A 24,258-nucleotide genomic window follows, 5' to 3' on the forward strand; every position below is an offset into this window, starting at 1 on the left:
TGAACTTTGTCCACTGATCCTCAACACTATCTGTACTTGAGATAAAACTTTTGTGTTGAGCCGTCAAGTACTCTGAAATCTGCTTTTTGTCACTTTTGCTAAAGAGAAAAATCTTGCTACCTTTCTTAATATTTCTATTTGCGGCTGAAATCATCGATGCTGTAACCGCTTTATGATCGCTGATTCCCTGTTCTGTTGATACACAGTGCCCTAGCAGATGGTTGGTACAGGTTGAGAGAACACTCGACAGGTGTGATGGTCGAGAGGGAGGCAGACTGGGAGCGGAGGCGGATGCGCGGCCTGCGGCTGGTGGTGCGCGCGCTGTGGCTGGTGGGCGCCTGGCCGCCGGGGGCGGCAGCTGGGGGCGGCGGGGGCGGGCGGCGGCTGTACGCGCTGTACGTGGCGGCCGCCACGGCGCTCATGGCCTCCTACCCCGTGTGCGCGCTCTGCGTCATGGCCGAGACGCGCGCCGACATTCAGGTCACCGCCGTGCTCGTCGGCGTCACCTCCTCCTACGTGGGCGCCGTCTTCAAGATGCTCACGCTCTTCCTCAAGCGCTCACAGGTACGAAAGCAGCCAGTTCCTTCGCCTGCAAAAATAGTCCACAAGCAATTGTACAGGGCGTGACGGAGGGCATTTCGTGCATGTATTAGTGATTTTCTGTCCTATTCTATCCGCATCTTGAGCGAGGAGCACCCTAATTGGCATCTACACCAATATTCTATAAACCATTGTGAAGAGCGTGGCAGAGATTGCTTCCCATTGTACCACATTGTTAGAGTTTCTCCCCGTTCCAAACGAGGACCTTAATGGGCTAGGCGCATAAGTGTCTTTACACCCTTTTCCATCAGATGCCGATTCAATTCCTCCATCTTTGAATTATCCACCATGAAAATTTCAGCACGATATCTTTCACGTATAGCGAGAAATACATTTCAGAAAGTAGTGGATGTCAGTCAACTTTCAGCTTCTTTGCCTCCAAGTTGTTGGCGATTCTTACGGAGTGCTTGTAGAGAAAGTGTTGCTGCAAATTGTATTCGAAAATGAGTGAAATATATTAAGCAGAGTAAAAAAAAAATTTAAAGACACTAAGAAAAGAAGAAGGTGGCAATAGTTATAGAAATAAGAAAGAGATTATTGTAACACAAAAAATTTCACTCTGTTATTCCTTGCTGTCGAAAGGAGTGTAGTCAGCTGTGACTACTGATGTCGATGAAACTGTGTTTCATCTGTTTTATACTTAAACTGATAAAGCTCAAGCTTCCGTCAACCGAACGAATCAGATCTGCATTCACAATACTCGGTCGACCGCTTTTCTCTTCATCACAGACACTGATTTGCCCATTTTTAGAAAATCGGTTCCACTGTCTTACATCACCTTTAGTCATTATCTTAGGCCCATGAACTTCATATACTTCGTGATGGATTTCACTAGCTTTACAGTTTTTGCCTCAAGAAACCTTATTACAGAACGTATCTCACAACTGCGGGACTTGTCATTTCGGCTTACATTTCGAATGCACGTGGATAGGAGAGGAACAAAGACACGACCTTCTTTCTCCGTTGCTCACAGCGTATTGATTCAAGGTGCATTCCATTGTAAGAGCGGAGCCACTGCCTCTATTATACACATGCTATACGAAAATGGAAGTTATTATGTTGGTCCATAAGTTTGTAGCTTTTTTCCGTAAGTTCAATAAACACAAAGATACATGTAACAGAGACTTTAGCCATCAATGATACATTCTCCATCACTATTTTCAACAGTCTGCCAACGATGGGGTAACTTTTCGATTTTGCGACTGTAGAAATCACGTGGTTTTGAGGCGAAGAACTCGTCGAGCCATGTTTGGAGCGCATTTTCATCCGGAAAGGAGGATCCTTGAAGGTTGTTCGATAGAGTGTGGTAAAGGTTGAAATCTGAGGGCGCAAGATTATGTGAATAAGCAGGGTGCGAAATGACTTCCCAACCAAACTCATGTATATTGTTTGTTTGTCACACTAGCAAAGTGCGGGTGGGCGTTATAGTAGAATAGCATCACTTCACGCAGTCTTCCTGATCGTTATTCTTCGATTGCGTTCCAAGACGTCTCAGTTGTAGACAATAAATGTCAGCAGTGATGGTTACACAGCAATTCGTAGTACAGTACTCCACCTCTGTTCAGCCAGATGCATAACATCCTTTTTCATGGATGCGCACAAGTCTTTGTACGGGTAGTTGCAGCTTTGTTTAGGCTCAATCATTGCTTCCTTTTCCTTATGTTAGCATAAAGATACCATTTCTCGTCAGCAGAAATAAATGATACGAATTGTCAGTGTTGTTCACGAGTCAATTGATGACGAGCAAGCAGAGATGTACAGTACATATGACCACCCGCTGATTTTTGTGATCTTGGCTCAGGGCATGCGGTACCCATACCTGCGACTTTTGAACCTTCTCCATTGCTTGCAAATGTCGCGAGATGATGGAATGATCACATCTGCCAGTTCTCGAGTACAATGACGTGGATTATTTTCAATTAATGCTTTTAAACGATCTGCATTGAACCCCGAAGCCTTTCCTGAACGTGATGAGTGACTGTCAAAACGTTCCTGCTTAAAATGAGAAAACAATTTTCTTGCCGTGCCCTGTTCAATGGCATTTATCCCCATACGCGGCCCAAATGTTTCTCGTCGCCACCGCTGCTGTCACCTCGTTATTGAACTCGAACAGAAGAATATGTCGGGAATGTTCCGATTTCTCCACTCGGCACTCCATTTTGTATCGTCCACAGCTCCATTCACTACCCCAAATGACAAAATAACAATATACAGGATGTATCAAAAAGTATAATCCGATTTAAAAAAATCATAACTATTATGTTATTTGGGATGTGTGAGCGAAGAACGTACTGTTGCAAAGAGCAAACTCTAGAGTTTCATATTGTTCCCGCTAGGTAGCAGCAGAGTGCACTCACTTCTGTTCTAGTTAATATGTTGTCGGGACAACAGAAAGCGTTTTGTTTTCTACGTTTTGCGCACTGTGGGTCATTAATAACTGTTCAACGTGACTTTCTTACTAGGTATGTCGTGGATCCTCCTACACCACAGAGAATTAGACAATGGCATGAACAATTCCGAGAAACAGGTTGTTTGTGTAACGGCAAATCGCCGGGTCGTTCCTGAGTGCCTGGCACAGACGTCGAACGCATCCGCCATTGTTTCACAAGGAGTCCGTGGAAATCCGTTCGCAGTGCAGCTCAAGAGCTCAACATGCCCCGAAATCTGTCTGGCTTGTGTTGCGTTGAAGTACACACAAGAAACCAGACAAAACTCAGCTACTGCAAGCTCTTCATGAAGGTGACAAACGACAATATGTGGAGGTCTGTAATTACGTTCTTGGTAAGATGGAGGATGACAGTTTTTCTCCATGCGTGGTGTTTGGTGACGAGGCAACATTCTATTTAAGCGGTAAGGTGAACTGTCATAATGTGAGAATATGGGGTACAGAATAACAACATGAAGGTGTACAACATGAGAGGGACTCTCCAAAATTTAATGTGTTTTGTGCAGTTTCACGGGAAAAGACATATGGTCCATTTTTATTTGCCGAGAACAGTTACAGGAAGCACTTATCTCGATATTCTCGAAAATCTTCTTTTCGCACAGTTGGAGACTGATTCAAACGACTTAATTTACCAACAGGATGGGGCACCGCCAAACTGGCACCTGGAAGTGTGGTAATTTTTAAATCAAAGGATTACTGAACGATGGATCAGTGGCATTATACCAAATGATTCACCCTTAGATTACCAGCCTCTATACAATACAGGGTGTTTATAAATGAATAACGGGTTTTTGACGCTGTATAATATTTATTAGATTAAACTTACAGTTATAAATGATGTGTCAAATTAAAGAGCAACTCAAACAGTTATACCAAGAACCTTATACATGTTCAATGTGAGCACCAGTTGTCACACGGCACACATCAAGTCTATAGCCGAGTTCTTCCGAAACGTTGATAAGTGTGTCTCGATGCACCTTGATACACTAGAGCATGGGGAAGAAGATGAGCCAGAGAACTTCATTTTCCAGCAAGATGGCGCGCCACCTCACTGGCGTAGCGGAGTACCTGACTGGTTGAACTTCACTGTACCCAAGCGCTGGATTCACTCGACCTAACGGCATGCGATTTTTTCCTTTGGGGCCTCATCGAGGATCGTGCGTACGTGCCTCCGCTACCACCAGACCTCCCTGAATTAAGAACAGGGATTGAAATAGCAGTTGCTACAATCACTGAAGACACACTTATCAACGTTTTGGAAGAACTCTGCTATATATTTGATGTGTGCCGTGTGACAAATGGTGCTCACATTGAACATTTATAAGGTTCTTGGTAAAAATGTTTGAGTTGCTCTTTCATTTGACATATCATTTGTAACTGTAAGTTTAATATATTAAATAATACGAAGCGTTAAAACCCCGGTATTGATTTATAAACACGCTGTATTTTAATACACTATTTGCCATTAAAGCATTGCTGCTCGCGTTGGTCGAGATCCAATGACTGTTAGCAGAATACGGAATCGGTGGGTTCAGGAGGGTAATACAGAACGCCGTGCTGGGTCCCAACGGCCTCGTATCACTAGCAGTCGAGATGACAGGCATCTTATCCTCATGGCTGTAACGGATCGTGCAGCCACGTCTCGATCCCTGAGTCAACAGATGGGCACGTTTGCAAGACAACAACCATCTGCACGAACAGTTCCACGACATTTACAGCAGCATGGACTACCAGCTCGGAGACCATGGCCGCGGTTACCCTTGACGCTGAATCACAGACAGGAGCGCCTGCGATGGTGTACTAAACGACGAACCATGGAGCACGAATGGCAAAACGTCATTTTTTCGGATAAATCCAGGTTCTGTTTACAGCATCATGATGGTCGCCTCCGTGTTTGGCGACATCGCGGTGAACGCACATTGGAAGCGTGTATTCGTTACCGCCATATTGGCGTATCACCCGGCGTGATAATATGGAGTGCCATTGGTTACACGTCTCGGTCATCTCTTGTTCGCACTGACGGCACTTTGAGCAGTGGACTTTACATTTCAGATGTGTTACGACCCGTGGCTCTACCCTTCATTCGATCCCCGCGAAACCCTACATTTCAGCAAGATATTGCACGACCTCATGTTGCAGGTCCTCTACGGGCCTTTCTGGATACAGAAAATGTTCGACTGCTGCCGTGGCCAGTACATTCTCCAGATCTCTCACCAATTGAAAACGTCTGGTCAATGGGTGCCGAGCAACGGGCTCGTCACAATACGCCAGTCACTACTCTTGATGAACTTTGGTATCGTGTTGAAGCTGCATGGACAGCTGTACCTGTACACACCATCCAAGCCATCAATGCCCAGGCGTATCAAGGCCGTTATTACGGAAGAGGTGGTTATTCTGGGTACTGATTTCTCAGGATCTATGCGCCCAACTTGCGTGAAAATGTAATCACATGCCAGTTCTAGTATAATATATTTGTCCAATGAATACCCGTTTATCATCTACATTTCTTCTTGGTGTAGCAATTTTAATGGCCAGTAGTGTATAATCACGATAACCGTGGTTAGTACAGTACCTTTTTCTTTCCCTTGGATCAGTGTGTGCTATGCCAGTTAAATGTCTGCTGATCCCCGTAGACAGATGTCCTGTGAGCAGCTCGCCTGCCCCCAGGTGTGCCGGCTGGTGCAGTCCGTAGAGCGTGAGTTCCCGCGGTCGCCGCTGCTGGCGGGGGAGGCGCAGCGAGCGGTGGCGGCGTCCGCCGGCGACCACGGCGCGCGCCTCACGGCGTCCTTCGTGGCGCTGTGCTGCTTCTCGGTCTTCAACTGGAGCCTCGGCCCCATCGTGATGCGCCTGCTGGGGGCGGAGCGCGCGCTCACTCTCTGCCTGCCGTGGTTCCCCTCCTACGAGCCGGCCAGCCCCTCCTTCCAGCTGCTGTACGGCTACCAGGTGCTCTCGCTGGTGCTGGTGGCGCTGTGGGTGGGAGCGCTCGACGCCTTCCTGCTCGTGCTGCTCGTCTACGCGGCGGGACAGCTGCGCGTCCTCAACTGCACGCTGCTCCACATGGGCGCTTGGTCAGTGCGCACCACACGTCGTGCACTTTCTTACGATCTCGCCTCGAATCTCCCATTTACGAGGTGCGTCAATAAAGTAATGAGACTGCTTTTCTTTGCAAGATGTGGTAAGCCTGCAGGCTTGCGCAGGCACAATATCTTTGACCTTGCTCTATAAGCTGCTTCTAGTCCGAGCGGCACATCGATACAACTGCTCAGTCACGAGTTGTGCTGTAGTAAGTTAACACATAGAATGAAATTTTCACTCTACAGCGGAGTGTGCGCTGATATGAAACTTCCTGGCAGATTAAAACTGTGCGCCGGACCGAGACTCGAACTCGGGACCTTTGCCTCTTGCGGGCATGTGCTCTAGTTCTGCAAGGTTCGCAGGAGAGCTTCTGTAAAGTTTGGAATGTAGGAGACGAGGTACTGGCAGTAGTAAAGCTATGAGGACGGGGCGTGTGTCGTGCTTGGGTAGCTCAGTTGGTACAGCACTTGCCCGCGAAAGGCAATGGTCCCGAGTTCGAGTCTCGGTCCGGCACATAGTTTTAATCTGCCACGAAGTTTCATATCAGCGCACACTCCGCTGCAGAGTGAAAATCTCATTCTGGAAAAATCCCCCAGGCTGTGGCTAAGCCATGTCTCGGCAATATCCTTTCTTTCAGGAGTGCTAGTTCTGCAAGGTTCGCAGGAGAGCTTCTGTAAAGTTTGGAAGGTAGGAGACGAGATGCTGGCAGAAGTAAAGCTGTGAGGAGCGGGCGTGAGTCGTGCTTCGGTAGCTCAGTTGGTAGAGCGCTTCCTCGCAAAAGGCAAAGGTCCCCAGTTCGAGTCTCGGTCGGGCACACAGTTTTAATCTGCCAGGAAGTTTCAAGTTAACATATGTTTGTTCCTCTCGTCAGGGAATCGGAACCGCATAGTATTGCGCAACGGTATGCCATTTCTTTTTGCGTTAAATTGGATGAAAACGCGGTGACAACTTACGGTAAACTTCAGAAGGCTTTTGGAGAGGAGGTTAGCCGCGCGGGATTAGCCGAGCGTCCTGGGCGCTGCAGTCATGGACTGTGCGGCTGGTCCCGGAGGAGGTTCGAGCCCTCCCTCGGGCATGGCTGTGTGTGTGTGCGTGTGTGTGTGTTTTTGTCCTCAGGATAATTTCGGTTAATTAGTGTGTTCGCTTAGGGACTGATGACCTTAGCAGTTAAGTCTCATAAGATTTCAAACACGTTTGAACATTTTTTTGGAGAGGAGGTTACGTCAAGAGCTCAAGTTTTTTATTGGCATAAAATGTTTAGTGAACGCAGACCGAATGTGGAAGATGAAGACCGCAGTGGACGACCATCAACCTCACGGACGGACGGCCAGGGCCAAGGGAATTGTTCATAAAGAGTGGATGCCTCATGGACAAACAGTTAATCAATATTACTACAAAGAAATTTTAGAAAGACTTCGTAAAAGAATTCTTCCTGTCCGTGCCAACATTGCTGTTAATTGGATTGTGCATCACGATAATGCGCCGTCCAATACTGCTGTCAGTACAGCTATTTTTTTACCTCAAAACAAATTTCAGTACTACCACAGCCATCTTATTCACCAGATATCGCTCCGTGCGACATTTTCTGTTTCCAAGAGTCAAAACTGCGGTCAAGGGACACCATTTTCAAACAGCACAAGATGTCCAAAGAGCTGTGACGAGGGTCTTGGAGGATATTACAGAAGATGAGTTCCAGAAATGTTACCATCAATAGCAGAAGCGCTGGAAGAAGTGTGTGCAATTAGAAGGGAACTAATTTGAAGGAGACAACACTAAACGCCCCCTCCCCCCCCCCCCCCCCCCTCCGCCGACCCATCTTCCTCCGATTCTTTAAGGAATTCAACTATGTTTAAATGTCTGATTACTTTACAAATTAAGCTTACCGGACGAAAAACTAGCCTAGTGTGCACGAACAGGTGAATTGTTAAGCCTTCGCGGATGGTGCAGCGATCGAGTCTCGTGCTCAGCAGCGCGCGCAGTTCACCTCGCCAGCAGCGCGGTCGGTGCGGCGAATTGCTGATCGAAGGGGCCTAGTTCGATTCCCGTCCAGGACGGAGAATTTTTCCCCTCGGGAACCGGTGTTACCGTGTGTAGTTCTTACTTTCCTGTTGTCATCATTGACATTGCAGTAGGGTTTTGGAAAATATACTTTATTCGAACATTATGAAGTACCTCAAAGAAAACGATTTATTGACACATAGTCAGCACAGTTTCAGTAAATATAGTTCTTGTGAAAGACAACTAGCTCTTTATACTCATGAAGTATTAAGTGCTATCGACAAGGGATGTCAAATTGATTCTATATTTTTAGATTTCTGGAAGGCTTTCGACACCGTTCCTCACAAGTCTCTTCTATCCAAAATGCATGCCTAGTGAGTATCGCCTCAGTTGTGCGACTGGATTCGTGATTTCCTGTCAGAAAGGTCACAATTCGTAGTAATAGACGGAAAGTCATCGAGTGAAGCAGAAGTAATATCCGGCGTTCCCCAAGGAAGTTTTATAGGCACTCTATTGTCCCTGGTCTATATTAACGACATAGGAGACAATCTGAGTAGCCGTCTTAGATTGTTTGCAGATGATGCTGTCATTTACCGTCTTGTAAAGTCATCAGCTGATCAAAACGGCTTGAAAAGGATTTAGATAAGATATCTGCATGGTGCGAAAAGTGGCGATTGACCCTGAATGAAGAAAAGTGTGAAGTTAACCACATGAGTGTTAAAAGAAATACGCTAACTTTCGATTAAGCGAGAAGTCACACATATCTGAAGGCTGTAAATTCAACTAAATACTTAGGCTAGCGAGTACTATTACAAATAACCTAAATTGGAACGATCACAGAGATAATACTGTATTGTGGGCAGAGCAAACCGAAGACTGCGATTCACTGGCAGAACACTTACAAGGTGCAACAGATCTACTAAAGAGACTGCTTTCACCACGCGTGTCCGCCCTATTCTGGAGTATTGCTGTGCGGTGTGGGATCCGCATCAGGTGGGACTGACGGATGACATCGAAAAAGCACAAAGAAGGGTAGCTCGCTTTGTATTGTCGCGAAACAGGGAAGATAATGTCACAGACATGCTACGTGAATTGGAGTGGCAATCATTAAAACAAAGGCGTTTTTCGTTGCGGCGGGATCTTCTCATGAAATTTCAGTCACCAGTTTCCTCCTCCGATTCCGAAAACATTCTGTTGGCACTCACTTACATAGGGAAGAAGGATCATCACGATGAAATAAGAGAAATCAGAGCTCGCACAGAAAAATTTAAGTGAACGTTTTTCCCGCGTGCCGTTAGAGAGTGGAACGGTAGAGAGACAGGTTGACGATGGTTCATTGAACCCTCTGTCAGGCACTTTACTGTGAATAGCAGAGTAATCACGTAGAGATATAGACATTATTATTGAGATGGCTGAATGGGCACGGCCCGAAAGTCAAACTGAAAAAGGAAATAAAGAAATAACCGCGAGTGCACTGTCTCTGAGTGAGCATAAGGCAGTGGCGATTAGTGCGACATTTGTGTTTCAAAGCGGACATTGTGCGTACACATGCGTAAATGTAAGGTCGTGACAGAGTGGCAAAGAGGGGCAGTCGTGTTTGACTGTGCCCGAGGCCAAAAGGTACGGTGTGTGACGCTGGATATGTTGTTGTTTCGCGGTGGACTATTCAAGGCATTCCGAGTAGCGGCAGCGAATCAAGACGTCAGAATTGTGGTCGGGAAAAGTACTGACTCAGAGGGAACAGAGATGGGTTACACGGTATGTGAACAAGAATATTTTCTAAACCCGACACGGCAGTAAGTTAAAATCTATCCCAAACTGTTAGCGAGAGAACATAGCCACAGGGACAGCATGCAACGAACGTATGGAGTCAGTCCCTCCACATGAGGCCATTGGTCGTCCTACGTTTCAAAGACGGTAGCAGCCAAAGTTCATCCCCATCCTATTACATCTCGACTGGCCTTCAGAATCACCCGACTTGAAACCGACAGAGAATCTGTGGCGCATGTTGTGAGAGCTGGAAAAACGCCGACATTAGCCTATCCGAAATTTGATGATATTTGCAAGACGAAATCCTTAGCGAGTGGCTTAACCTGGATACGACGCACCTGCACAACCATGTGGACTCACTTGCTGACCGAATCCAGGCGGCTGTCAAGTCCAGGTTCGAAATAACACGGCATTAAATCACACTTGCAATGTTTCCTCGAGTGGTGACAAATATTTATCCGTTGATCTTATGCTTAAAGATCTTTGGTTGTCGCTAAATACTCTAATTACCGAACACTGGATGAGTGTGCTCTGGGTAATTCGAGCTTCGTTTTTGTTTTTTCATACATCTCAGTGTTTACGACGCCATATCTCCTAATCTATGAGTCACACAATAATATAGTTCTTCAGATACATTCAATGGTGTATGTAGATACTGCCTACAAAATGAACTAGCACTAAAGAAATAATAAACTGAAGCGTCATGTCTGATGTTGAAAGTTTACTAGGCGAATAGCGAAAATGTTTTCTTTTCGTTATCCTATGGGGGGTGTCAGCAAGAAGAAGTTTCGAAAAGTTTTTAAATTATATGCGAAGTTTGTTGCAAGTCGCGGAGTGCTCTCATTCTCAAATACTAGATGAATGTATTTGCAGTTCGCTTTGAAAGATTGTAATAATCATTTCAAATTGCTACTGACTTTCGCACTTAGCGCAGATATTATTTTGCGTGTTATAAAAAAATCTGTGCAAAGAAAGCACACGACGAAAAAGAACCACAACAGTTAACGTTAGCGGCCGTAAGTGTCGTCTGCTGAGCGATGTGCCAAATCGGTAGATGCGCGGTCAGCGCAGCGGATGGCTCAGCGAGGGTCCCGTTTTCGATTCCTCTTCGGGTAGGAGTTTCCTCCACTCTGGGACTGGATGATGTGTTGTCCTTACGCTAGTATCGTCATTACTGACATGCCACTGTTGAGGTGGCTGAATAGGCAGGGCCCGAAACCAATAAATTGAAAAGAAAAAGGAGGCACGGCCAAGCTCTTTCTCTGGTTGGCTGTTGCTGCGCCACCTTCTTTGTGAACGATTAGCTGTCAGTCACCTTGTTATTTTGATTAGGGTATAATTTCTGAATTCTCTGTAGTATCAATGCGTTTAGTGGAAAATAAACGCTCTCCGAACGTTTCTGTTCACTGCGTCATCACTGATTGGAAAGGGACAATGCTGAATGACCGGTATAACTTGATAAAACAGCTTGTAGAAGCGCTTAGTAACGTAGCTGGGTAGAAAGGGCGTGGACTCACCTGCATGCTCTTCAGTTAGTAGAGAAACTACACAGGTTGTCGCTAAAGTAATGACTCATTTTCAGGAAGCACGTTTCATACAGAAAACATATATCTACACAACAATGGCACAAGAGAAGCATTAGATATCATTAAATTGCACTGTGGGCATCCTGAATGTCAACAGAATGAGAGCAACTTTCTGACGTAGCCTAGTACATGTTCGGTAGTTGATCAGGTGCGTTGCTATTAACCGCCTCCACGATACGATGATGCAGCTGACGCTGATTTTAACTCTGTATACATGAATCTTGATTTAACCCGACGCGAAAACATCTAAGGGGGTGAGATCAGGCGATTTCGGAGCTCACATAGGGGTGAACCTCTATCGATCCACCGTCCAAGGAACGCGTGAATAAGGTAACCACGATCCAGCGTCCAGGGAACACGCGATTGGGATAATCGCAAACAATGAAACTAAATGGGGATGAACTTTGTCCTGCAGGTAGATGAACGAAATTCAGAATTCTATCAGTTCTATCAGACTCCAATTGCGATTGCAAACAAAGCTCAAGCAAGTCAAAGTAACTGGCACTTGTTAAAAAAAAAAAAAAAAAAAAAAAAAAAAAAAAAGGAAATCTTAACATTGCTCACGCGTAGACATACGTTCAGTTTCCGGGTTTTACTCGCCAATCCCTGGATCTCATGAGGATTGTTGTCGGCCCATATCCGGCAGTTGTGACGACTCACAAAATCACATGTGTGAAACGTGGTCTCGTCTGAGCATAAGAGGCTGTCTAACACGCTTTCATTTTCCACGGCCTCCAAAAGGTGAGCACACATTTCGATACAGCAGCATAATCTTCCTCGTCCCGGTGATGCTGTATCTGGATGCGATACTCCGTCATATTCTGCATAAAACTTAGTACGCCAGACAGTGGATCGCGGTATGTTCAACCACGGGTTAGTCGACAAACGGAAGCGCGTGGGCTCCTTTCAATGATCTCCGTAATTCTCCGAACTGCGTCATCAGATGTTGGTCGTCTTCCTGGACGTTTCTCATTAAGGAAACTTCTTCGTCTGAATTTGTTGACAAGGAGACTGATAGTAGCCCTTGTTGGTGGCTCTTTCCATGTCTTCGACGGTGCAACTCACGCACCTCCTCGAATTTATAACCACCAGATTTCCATGAAACAATGGCTACTCCTTCTTCTGCAGAGAGTATCTCAGAAATTTGTGAGAGAGCAAATGATTACAACAACGGTCTCATAAAAATGAATCGTTGCTTTAGGAACACCTTCTTTTTTGAGGCTGATAGGAACATACCATTTCCTTTTGTTGCTACTATCAGTTTATAAAAATTAAGGTTATAGTTCAACATCCAGTATACATCGGTGTCGTAGGATTTGCAGTACCATTCACCATACTTGTGGGCAAAAAATTCGGGGAAAATTGCAATTTGGTGTGATGAATCGCAGCTCTCTTTAAATGTGGGAAACTGCAAGACGTTGCTGTAACAGAAAGAAAGAACCCCGAAAGTATCAGACTACAAGATTAGTGTTAACATCTCGAGCACATAACATCGTGTGTATTTAGAAACGATATGAAATGCAACCATCACATACAATCGGTACTAGGGAAAGCGAATGGAGAGTTGTGGGATAATGCAGTGGGCTGTAAAGAAAATTGTGTACAACATGCTAATGCTAGTAATACTAGGCTTTGTATATGAAAAATCCCGGTATCAATAGGTAAAAACGGCGTACTACATGAGGGCGTACTGAAAAGTAATCCCTCCAAATTTTTTATGTGGTGACCCTTAAAGTTATTTAAATACAACAAACTTTATTAACATTACACAGGCACTACGGGCCATTAAAATTGCTACACCAAAAAGAAATGCAGATGATAAACTGGTATTCATTGGACAAATATATTATACTAGAACTGACATGCGATCATATTTTCACGCGATTTGGGTGCATAGATCCTGACAAATCAGTTCCTAGAACAACCACCTATGGCCGTAATAACGGCTTTGATACGCCTTGGCATTGAGTCAAACAGAGCTTGGATAGCGTGTACAGGTACAGCTGCCCATGCAGCTTCAACACGATACACGATACTCAGAGACTTATATAAGTGAACAATTAAGTAGCTACTTGTCAGAAAGAAATTCTGAAGATAGGAACTAATTGTTCGAAATATGTAAACAACTAAATGAAAAGATGTCTTATGAAGCAAAAAGTGAAACAAAAATGGCTGTACAAATAGATGTGTGGATCTGTAAAACTGACAGTAAATTGGAGTTAGTAAAAAATCAGATTGTTGATTTGAACAGTGATTTTAATGTTACTGAAGAGAAAGCAGGATTTGGCAGTTCGTCTAACACCACTGAACAGTATTTTTCTCCTATTGATGCTAATTTCATAGTGTGGCGATAGTTTTTCGACCTGACCAGGACAAGCATATACATCCACTGGATTTCTGGAATGATTTTGAGGATGTGTTGTGGCGTGGGAGGTCTGAGAGTGAAATCTGGTTATTTATTTTATTCGAAGAGCTTTCTCAGGTGATGCTTTAGGTGTTGTGATGTTTCAGGGTAAAACGCTCTCTGAGTTTAAAGTAGCATAATAAAGAGAATGAGGTACTCAGAGAATTCTGAAGTGGAAAAAAGTTTGCTCCAGGCCTCGAATCAGTCAAAGAATTCGCGGGAAGGCGCTTTCACGTCTGTCACATTTGATAGAAGAGATGTAACAGGAAAATTATTGTATGGCCTTAGAAAGTAAACTGCCATGGATTCATCAAAAGAGTAATCTTTCTACACCAAGGACTAAACAGATAAAATTATTATTTGGAAAAAGTGAAGAGCAAATAAATAACACTAGGCATATCGACAGAACGTCATTAACAGAAGTAATCAAAGTATAAGTGCAAATGCTTGATATTTAGAAATATGCAATACAAACATTAAACATTGTGGCAAGAGAAGCAGAAGTTCAAGTCAGGAGACACCTCAATTTCCAATTTTTGACGAGGAAAAACAGAGGAATTCTGAATCTTCATGACAGACAAGGGAGCAGTATGATATTAGTCCGATATCAATTCCCAATGAGGGTAGTTTATATCGAGAGGAAAACTGGCCCGTGTTATGAGGCAACTGGCACTCACAGCATAGATATTAAAATAGTCTCAAAGATTAATTAGCAAGGGTACACAAGCAGAAAATTTTGATTGCATGTCAGTAGCGTCCAGTGATACAGAGATTTTATTTGAAAATACCTATAACATGCTTCACAGTAAGTGGGATAAACAATAAAATGAAAACATCATGAAAAGTAGGATGGGGGCTCCAGAAATATTGTCCGAAACGTGCCAAGTTGACAATGAGAAGGAAGAGGAGGAGGAAGAAAATGTATTCATAGTTGACAATTTAGGAAAACTAAAGGCTACGGTATCTCTTAATGGAGTAAATTTAGTGATGGTGTCAATGAGACAAGTAATGTTATGAAAACAGTAGGCAGTGATAAGTTGCTGAAGGAGGCAGAACTGGTAGAACACTGGGAAAATACAGCCAGTTCAAAAAGGAGATTGTAACCAATCATTCATGTGACCCATTCATTTTAGAATATTGTTCAAGTGTGTGGGACCATGTATACAGAGAAGGGCAACATGAATGGTCACAGGATTATTTCATCCATGGGAAAGTGTCACAGAGATGTTGAAGGAACGCCACCGACAGACTTTTGAGGATAGATGTTAACTATCCAGAGAAAGCTTACTTACAAAGTCTCAAGAACCGGATTTCAATGATGACTCTAGGGCTAAACGACAACCTCCTACACATCGATCCCACAGGGATCATGAGGACAATATTAGATCAACTACAGCGCTCCATATGTGAATGGAACGGAGAAAACTGCAATAACTAGTTCAGTAGGTCATACCCTCTATCATGCACTTCACAGTGGTTTGCATAGATACAGATGCAGATGCAGATGTCGATGTGGATGTGAGGACAGAATATAAGATTTGTAGTATCGTGACGAAAGAACTTTATTGCACTAAGGTAAGCGGTAATTTTATGGAAGAATGTGTAGATACACAGTATCAGAAAACTGAGAAAATGATTGAGTGTGTTGATTTAAAGTTAAATGACTGGCACGACAAACGCAGAAGGAATAAAAGTGGAAAATCCTGTTCATATAAAAGTTATTACGACCGGTAGACGTCATTTGAGCCGAAGGTTGATGGAGCAGAATTTTTTTTGATAAACACGTGTATAATGAAGAAATAATTCATTAGAAAGTGAGCAGGTCTGTGATAGAATGTATCAGTAATTAAGGTAGATTACCTTTTAGTAAGTGGAAGCGAAACATAGGAACGTATGCATTTACATTAAAGACCATTCAGAGTAATAGAAAAGCCATATGCTAATACCTATCACTTTGAATATTCAAAGAGAAAAAATGGTTGGGGTTTATGAATGAATAGGCTCATGATCAACGGCATGAGGATGCCGAAGGCAATGAAAACAACTGCATTAAAGACACGTAAATTGTATCCACAGGGCATGCGGCCTGTAATCGAAGAAGTGTCATGATGATCTCTCCATTGGCAAAAGATTACGGAATAGTCCCCCATTCGGACCTCCGGGAGGAGACTGCCAAGGGGGAGGTTACCATTAGAAAAAGATTGATTAATCAACGAATGGATAACGTTCTACGAGTCGGGGTGTGGAATGTCAGAATCTTGAACGTGGTAGAGAAACTAGAAAATCTGAAAAGGGAAATGCAAAGGCTCAATCTAGATATAGTAGTGAAGTGAAGTGGAAAGAAGACAGGGATTTCTAGTCAGAAGAGTATAGGGTAATATCAACAGCAGCAGAAAATGGTATAACGGGTGTAGGATTTGTTATGAATATGAAGGTAGGGCAGCGAGTGTGTTACTGTGAACAGTTCAGTGACAGGGTTGTTCTTATCAGAATCGACAGCAAACCAACACCGACAACGATAGTTTAGGCATACATGCCGACATCACAAGCTAAAGATGAAGAGACAGAGGGTATTGGAAGGGTAATACAGTATGTAAATGGGGGTGAAAATCTAATAATCATGGGGGACTGGAATGCAGTTTTACGGAGGGGGCGGGGGAGGAGTAGAAGAAAAGAAAAGGTTACAGGAGAGTAATACCGAATACTCTGTTTAAGAATCACAAGAGGAGGAGGTGACACGGGAAGATTTCTGTTAGATTACATCATGGTCAGACAGAGATTCCGAAATCAGATACGGATTGTAAGGTGTAACCAGGAGCAGGTATAGACTCAGATCACAATATAGTAGTGATGAAGAATAGGCTGAAGTTCAAGACATTAGTCAGGAAGAATCAATACGCAAAGAAGTGGGATACGGAAGTACTAAGGAATGACGAGGTACAGTTGAAGTTCTCTAAGGTTATAGGTACAGCAACAAAGAGTAGTTCAGTACACAGTACAGTTGAAGAGGAATGGACATCTCTAAAAAGGACCAGGACAGAAGTTGGGAAGAAAAACATAGGTACAAAGAAGGTAAACGTTAAGAAACCATGGGTAATTGAAGAAACACTTCAATTGATCTGTGAAAGGAGGACGTACAAAAATGTTCCGCGAAACTCAGGAATACAGAAATACAAGTCGCTGAGGAATGAAATAAATAGGAAGTGCAGGGAAGGTAAGACGAAATGGCTGCAGAAAAAATGTGAAGACATCGACAAGGAAATGATAGTCGGAAAGACCGACGCAGCATACAGGAAAGTCCAAACAACCTTCGGTGGCATTAAAAGCAAGGGTGATAACATTAAGAGTGCAACGGGAATTCTACTGTTAAATGCAGATGAGAGAGCGGATAGGTGGAAATAATTCATAGAAAGCCTTTATGAGGGGCAAGATTTGTCAGATGTGATAGAAGAAGAAACATGAGTCAATTTAGAAGAGATAGGGGATCCAGTATTAGAATCAGAATTTAAAAGAGTTTTGGAGGACTTAAGATCAAATAAAGGAGAAGGGACAGATAACACTCCACCAGAGTTTCTAAAATCATTGGGAGATGTGGCAACAAAACGACTATTCATGTTGGTGTGTAGAATGTATGAGTCTGGCGACATTTGACAATGAGCGAAGTATCGACAATATACCCTGCTGACGCCTGTGGCTCTGGAAATAGAAATATCTGTACCATTCTTATGACTTGATATACTCTTCCCTTTGATATCACATAGTCATTTCCTTTGCACGTGCCAGAACACAAACACATACTTCATAAGCCTGATGCTCAAGGCAAACCAATCATGTATCCCGTACTACTAAGTATGATACGTCATTGCTGGCGATACGAAATAATACTGACCGAAAATCTACGATGGGTGGACATATCTCATACGTTTTTTTCTACGAATGCTACCACTGTGTCTTAGAAAGAGAAACATAATCGTCTTACAAAGCGCCAGATGTTAAAAAAAACACAAGAATATTACTATCACAAGCAGTCCTGGTCCTATCCTTGTTAAATTCTATACTGGCTTTATAAATTGAAGTGTGGCATTACCTCCAAATGAATTGGTTTTTCCAGACAAATATAGCGGCACTGAATATAGATGGTGTCGTAGGAGTGTGTATTATAAGACCAGCAGTGCGGTTACACGTAGCCCACGATGGAACCTCGTGGTAAAATCACTGAATTTCGGAAGTAATTCTGCTAAGGAATGTGGTATGAAACTGCTATTTGCGACACCCTCATTTCGCTGCTAGATATTTCCCCACTATATGTAACGTATTCTGTCTAGATACCATGTCAGAGGTTCCACTATATATCCACCGGATTATAGGCGATGGTTGATTGACAAGGATCACAAACTGTAGATGGTGTGCTGATTGAGGTCATAAGAAATGTACACAGGCTTCTCAGATCTCTAGTGTTACGCTGTCCACTAGAAATGATGTCTGTGACTTGGATCAAGTCTTTCCATTCAATCACATACCTGCGTTGGATCCTATGGAGAAGTCCTTTAATGATTACAGCTACTAGTGAATAATATTTCTGGCACTCTCATATCTCGAAACGAGTCACCTTTCACGAACCTGTCTGCCACATCAAAATTCCAACGTTGTTTTAGGTAGTCCCTACGCATCTTTCAACTGCTGCCATTTCTGCAGCTTTGTGATGTGATCGTTCCAATTTAAGTTGGAACTGAGCAGAAGTCAGAGAGAGCCATATCCACCACCTTCTGAAACCCGTGTAGAAAAAGAGTGACCTGAGTTAGTGCAACAGGACCGTGTTTTGACCATTCGGTGGAAATGGGAACAAGCTGTCGTAGCTCTGCCAACAGTGTGCAACGTGTAAGGTCAGCGCCAAACGAAGCCTGCTCCTGCAGCACTAGATTGTATAAAATACAGTATGGGAACTAGGAGAAGGCCGAGGATTTCGCTACTGCATTGTGGTTCATCCCCAAGCTACATACAGACACCACAGTCAGAAGCAGATCCGCGTCTCTCAGGGCCAATTTACGTCTATCAGCCCAACATGCTATCTTTGTTATTCTGTACCATCCAACAGAGAAAAATTACGAGCTATAAAAGCTCAACTACCTTCATCCGACAGAGAACACGATAAGATTTTTACCGCTTCTCTCTCCTTCCATATATAAAAAAAAATACTGTCTGCGTGTCAGCATCGAGCACAAAATGGTCCAAATGGCTCTGAGCACTATAGGACTTAACTTATGAGGTCATCAGTCCCCTAGAACTTAGAACTACTTAAACCTAACTAGCCTAAGGACATCACACACATCCATGCCCGAGGCAGGATTCGAACCTGCGACTGTTGCGGTCGCGCGGTCCCAGACTGTAGCGCCTAGAACCGCCCGGCCACCCACATATGACGACCCTATTAAATATACGGAACAGTGTAAAGGTGCATTGCCTGTACTGCAGGACGATGACCGTATCCCATAAACTATACTATAAGTCGCAAGAGACCCTCTCTGTAACCCTGTACCGTTGTTTGAAACGTTTTTTTCTACTGTAACACGCTTTGTAAACTGCCATATATTTTGGTTTTATTTCCTTAGGTTAGTTAGGTTTAAGTAGTTCTAAGTTCTAGGGGACTGATGACCTCAGAAGTTAAGTCCTATAGTGCTCAGAGCCATTTGGACCATTTTGTGCTCGATGCTGGTACGCAGACAGTATTTTTTTTATATATGTAACACGCTTTGTAAATTGCCACATATTTTGTTTTTTCCGCCACGCCTTGGAGGTCTGTGTCAGGTTCTAAACTGACATTAACATGTTCTGATACATCGCCTCTCACAGAAAACTAGCCGTCACATGGTGCAAATCATGTTGTTACTGCTGCTATCATAACACACCACACACACTGGATGATCTTAAAAGACCGATACAACATAAGGAAACTGGAAGGCATTGGCGGCATTGTGGAGTTTTCAAACTGCAGTCTGAAGGTGATTGACGACCTCTATATTTAAACTCATCTGTCACAGACGGAATAGCTGATGGCTCTGCATTCCATTTCAGCTGATTCCTCATATTGCAGTCATGTACGCGATCACTGTTTCGATGCTAGCAACCTCCAGAGGATGTCACCCATCCACAAAACTCATTCCCCAACTCAAACAAGCGCTGTCAGTCAATCATATGTGATAACCAACAAGGCGCCAATGCACGGATGAGATGGAAAAGACACGGCTGGAGTACTGTAATAACAAGCATCACAGTTGATAGTGCGAACATTTTTACCAATTTTATAGTAATTTCAACACCGGCTAATGATGTGACAGCATGTTTCCCCAATTTCAATATCACAGCTAAATCGCCCCTTCTCTACTTTTCGAGCATCATTGTGAATGCACATACACTCCTGGAAATTGAAATAAGAACACCGTGAATTCATTGTCCCAGGAAGGGAAAACTTTATTCACACAATCCTGGGGTCAGATACATCACATGATCACACTGACAGAACCACAGGCACATAGACACAGGCAACACAGCATGCACAATGTCTGCACTAGTACAGTGTATATCCACCTTTCGCAACAATGCAGGCTGCTATTCTCCCATGGAGACGATCGTAGAGATGCTGGATGTAGTCCTGTGGAACGGCTTGCCATGCCATTTCCACCTGGCCCCTCAGTTGGACCAGCGTTCGTGCTGGACGTGCAGACCGCGTGAGACGACGCTTCATCCAGTCCCAAACATACTCAATGGGGGACAGATCCGGAGATCTTGCTGGCCAGGGTAGTTGACTTACACCTTCTAGAGCACGTTGGGTGGCACGGGATACATGCGGACGTGCATTGTCCTGTTGGAACAGCAAGTTCCCTTCCCGGTCTAGGAATGGTAGAACGATGGGTTCGATGACGGTTTGGATGTACCGTGCACTATTCAGTGTCCCCTCGACGATCACCAGAGGTGTACGGCCAGTGTAGGAGATCGCTCCCCACACCATGATGTCGGGTGTTGGCCCTGTGTGCCTCGGTCGTATGCAGTCCTGATTGTGGCGCTCACCTGCATGGCGCCGAACACGCATACGACCATCATTGGCACCAAGGCAGAAGCGACTCTCATCGCTGAAGACGACACGTCTCCATTCGTCCCTCCATTCACGCCTGTCGCGACACCACTGGAGGCGGGCTGCACGATGTTGGGGCGTGAGCGGAAGACGGCCTAACGGTGTGCGGGACCGTAGCCCAACTTCATGGAGACGGTTGTGAATGGTCCTCGCCGATACCCCAGGAGCAACAGTGTCCCTAATTTGCTGGGAAGTGGCGGTGCGGTCCCCTACGGCACTGCGTAGGATCCTACGGTCTTGGCGTGCATCCGTGCGTCGCTGCGGTCCGGTCCCAGGTCGACGGGCACGTGCACCTTCCGCCGACCACTGGCGACAACATCGATGTACTGTGGAACCTCACGCCCCACGTGTTGAGCAATTCGGCGATACGTCCACCCGGCCTTCCGCATGCCCACTTTACGCCCTCGCTCAAAGTCCGTCAACTGCACATACGGTTCACGTCCACGCTGTCGCGGCATGCTACCAGTGTTAAAGACTGCGATGGAGCTCTGTATGCCACGGCAAACTGGCTGACACTGACGGCGGCGGTGCACAAATGCTGCGCAGCTAGCGCCATTCGACGGCCAACACCGCGGTTCCTGGTGTGTCCGCTGTGCCGTGCGTGTGACCATTGCTTGTACAGCCCTCTCGCAGTGTCCGGAGCAAGTATGGTGGGTCTGACACACCGGTGTCAATGTGTTCTTTTTTTCATTTCCAGGAGTATAGAAGACTGCGTATTATGTCCATTCAGTGTTAATTCTCGAACTCATAAATTTTCAAAGTATACCAGACAGCGCTCTACATATTTCTATCACCTCGAGCATAGTGTTTAATTTACGATCTATCTCTCTGTGTATGGGAGTCGCAGAGCATTCTCACTATCTCTGGGTAAAATTAGAGAGTGAAAGACCCTCCTCACACTGTCATTAAACAACCACCCTGCAGCACCTTTCTCGAATTAATCTGCAACCGACCAGAAGAAGACCGCTACACTCCACGTCTCGTGAATGAATAGAGATTTCCGAATCCTCACCCATCCAAGTGCACGAGATTATTGAGATGCGCCCATGTAGAGGAGCTTAGCGCTCAGTATCGATTTCTAGTAATAGGTTTCAAAGTGTCATGATGTAATAGCAGACGGTTAAGAAGAAGAAGAAATGAATGATTTTTATGCGCGATGGAGCTCCAGACGGATGGAGCTCGAGGCATTTTACATAAATCAACTACGCTATCAATTTTAATGTATTGTTCTAGTGTCTGGGATCAGTACGAGGAGGGTATTGGTAAGAGAGAACATAAACACACGCACTCCTAAGACTACAGGGTTCTACACTTAAAACAGCCTATAATGTTAGGTCGCTTGAGTTTCTGATCTATCAGTCGTCTGGAATGCAGCACTGTTAATATTCCAATGTAAGAAATATATTTCCAGCACATGACATACATCCTTCTTGTAGGTATCTATATGGTAACAAACTCTAAAACGAAAAAACTACTTCATTAACACAGTGACTCTATGTGATACATGCACAATATAGCTTTCCAGAGATGTACAGCGTCCACTGTTCACATCCAATAACGGTCAGAAATTATATTATGCCCACATCAGTCTTATATAAAATGATCATTAGTAACGCAGAATACTTCTTAGAAGGAAACAGATACACGTATAGCAGCAGCGTCCGACATGTGAAATTACAAGTCATGCCACCACTAACTCCATAAATAGCACTTCTGTCAAGCAGACGTATACACGGGGACTGCAGTGTCTCACATACACCTATCCCTAACTTAGTTATGAAACCGAAGTATCGATTTTACATCCAAGATGCAACAGGGGAATGGAGTACATTGCATAAATCTTTGTTCGTTTTGAGGAATTTGTCACGTTTCATCACACAAGAGATGGAACTCCTCCGATGACCGAGAGTTTTACTGTTAACGATCGCAAGTAGATACTGCTCTAAGACCCGCACAGGACACGCGGTTGAATACGAGTCGAACGCAGGCTATGTCACACAGCTGATGCATCCCGACAGAACATCACGAAAAAATGGTCAAATTCCTGCAACAACTTCTCCCTCCCTCTCTCTCTCTCTGGAATGCATCATCAATCTATCGTTAAATCGTACCTCGTTACAACTACATCTCAACCGACCACTCTACCCACGCTATGTCACCCTGTAATGCAGATGTAAGTAAGTTTTGAGGCAGATGGTCCTCTGTCTTCCTGAAAAGCGTCGAATACGGTAGTCACTGTTACCTCAATAGACATAGAGTAGAACGCTGCCTCAACTGAAAAAAAGTGACTGTTTCCCTGGTTCCCTTCGCTTCCATGCCGACGTTTACTCGGATGCCTCTTGCTATAGAATACTTGTTCCCATGTACAAATTGTTCTGCACCAACCAGAAGACACGCAAATGCTTCCTCAATTTCCCCGCATTTCAGTGTATACTTCCTCAATTTATACGTATTTTTCGCAATCCTATCGATTTTATGTAAGTTCTCCCACGAGATCATGACATAACCTCTCGTTACGTGTTCTAAAATTGCTTGTGATGTAGTACAGCTGCCAACACCTAGCGCAAATGCACTGAGCTGGATGCATTGTGCAGCACTGTACTCTGTTATATCCAGTCATCTCCACACCCCATATTCCACATTTGCCGAATGTCTGCTCTGTTTTCTGTATGTGAGTGTATGTGTATGCGTCGCGGATGGCTCCCATGAGCAGCTCCTCCTGCTGGTGGGCCCAACTTAGAACACAGAAGGCATCTCCCGACGTAACGCGTGGCTGGTCCACCTGCGAGCCCCATCCCAGATGCGATGTGTGGTGGATCCGCCTCTGAACATCGGTCTGGATGTATAGTGCGTGGCAGATCCACACTCGAACGATCACTCGGATGTGATATATTGTGGATCTGCATCCCAATATCGCTCCGTACATTGTGCGTGCCGGATCCACCTTCAAACCCTATCCTGGACGCGGCACATTATGGATCCGCGTCCCAACATCGCTCCAGATATAACGCTCGGCGGATCCACACTCGGACGCTAACTCGGGTCTGCTGTGGGCCCAGTCTAGTGCCTGCTAGAGAGCGCTGTTTTTCCGCGTTGGTCTATCGCGACGTGCCAGCGATTGTGGAGTCACCAGCGAGCTAAAATCGCCAAGTGACATGAACAGTTGCAGGCATTTCTCAGAAGACTATATTAGCCTCTGCCATACCCAAGAGAGATCTCCACAAGACCGTCAACACATCAACGAACACCC

At 44.6% G+C, this 24,258-nt stretch overlaps 1 protein-coding gene across 1 annotated transcript in view; it reads left to right on the plus strand.

The window, feature by feature from the left end:
- Nucleotides 1-255: 255 nt before the first annotated feature.
- The window catches only part of LOC126334599 (odorant receptor Or2-like), a 119,426-nt gene continuing 95,423 nt past the window's right edge, over nucleotides 256-24,258 (plus strand). Inside the window, exons 1-2 of the mRNA XM_049996992.1 lie at nucleotides 256-564; nucleotides 5,714-6,114. Of these exons, the coding sequence (XP_049852949.1) occupies nucleotides 256-564; nucleotides 5,714-6,114 (710 nt within the window). The remainder of the gene's footprint in view (nucleotides 565-5,713; nucleotides 6,115-24,258) is intronic.

Source organism: Schistocerca gregaria, chromosome 2 (assembly GCF_023897955.1).
Source record: "Schistocerca gregaria isolate iqSchGreg1 chromosome 2, iqSchGreg1.2, whole genome shotgun sequence".
Classification (NCBI taxonomy): Eukaryota; Metazoa; Arthropoda; class Insecta; order Orthoptera; family Acrididae; genus Schistocerca; species Schistocerca gregaria.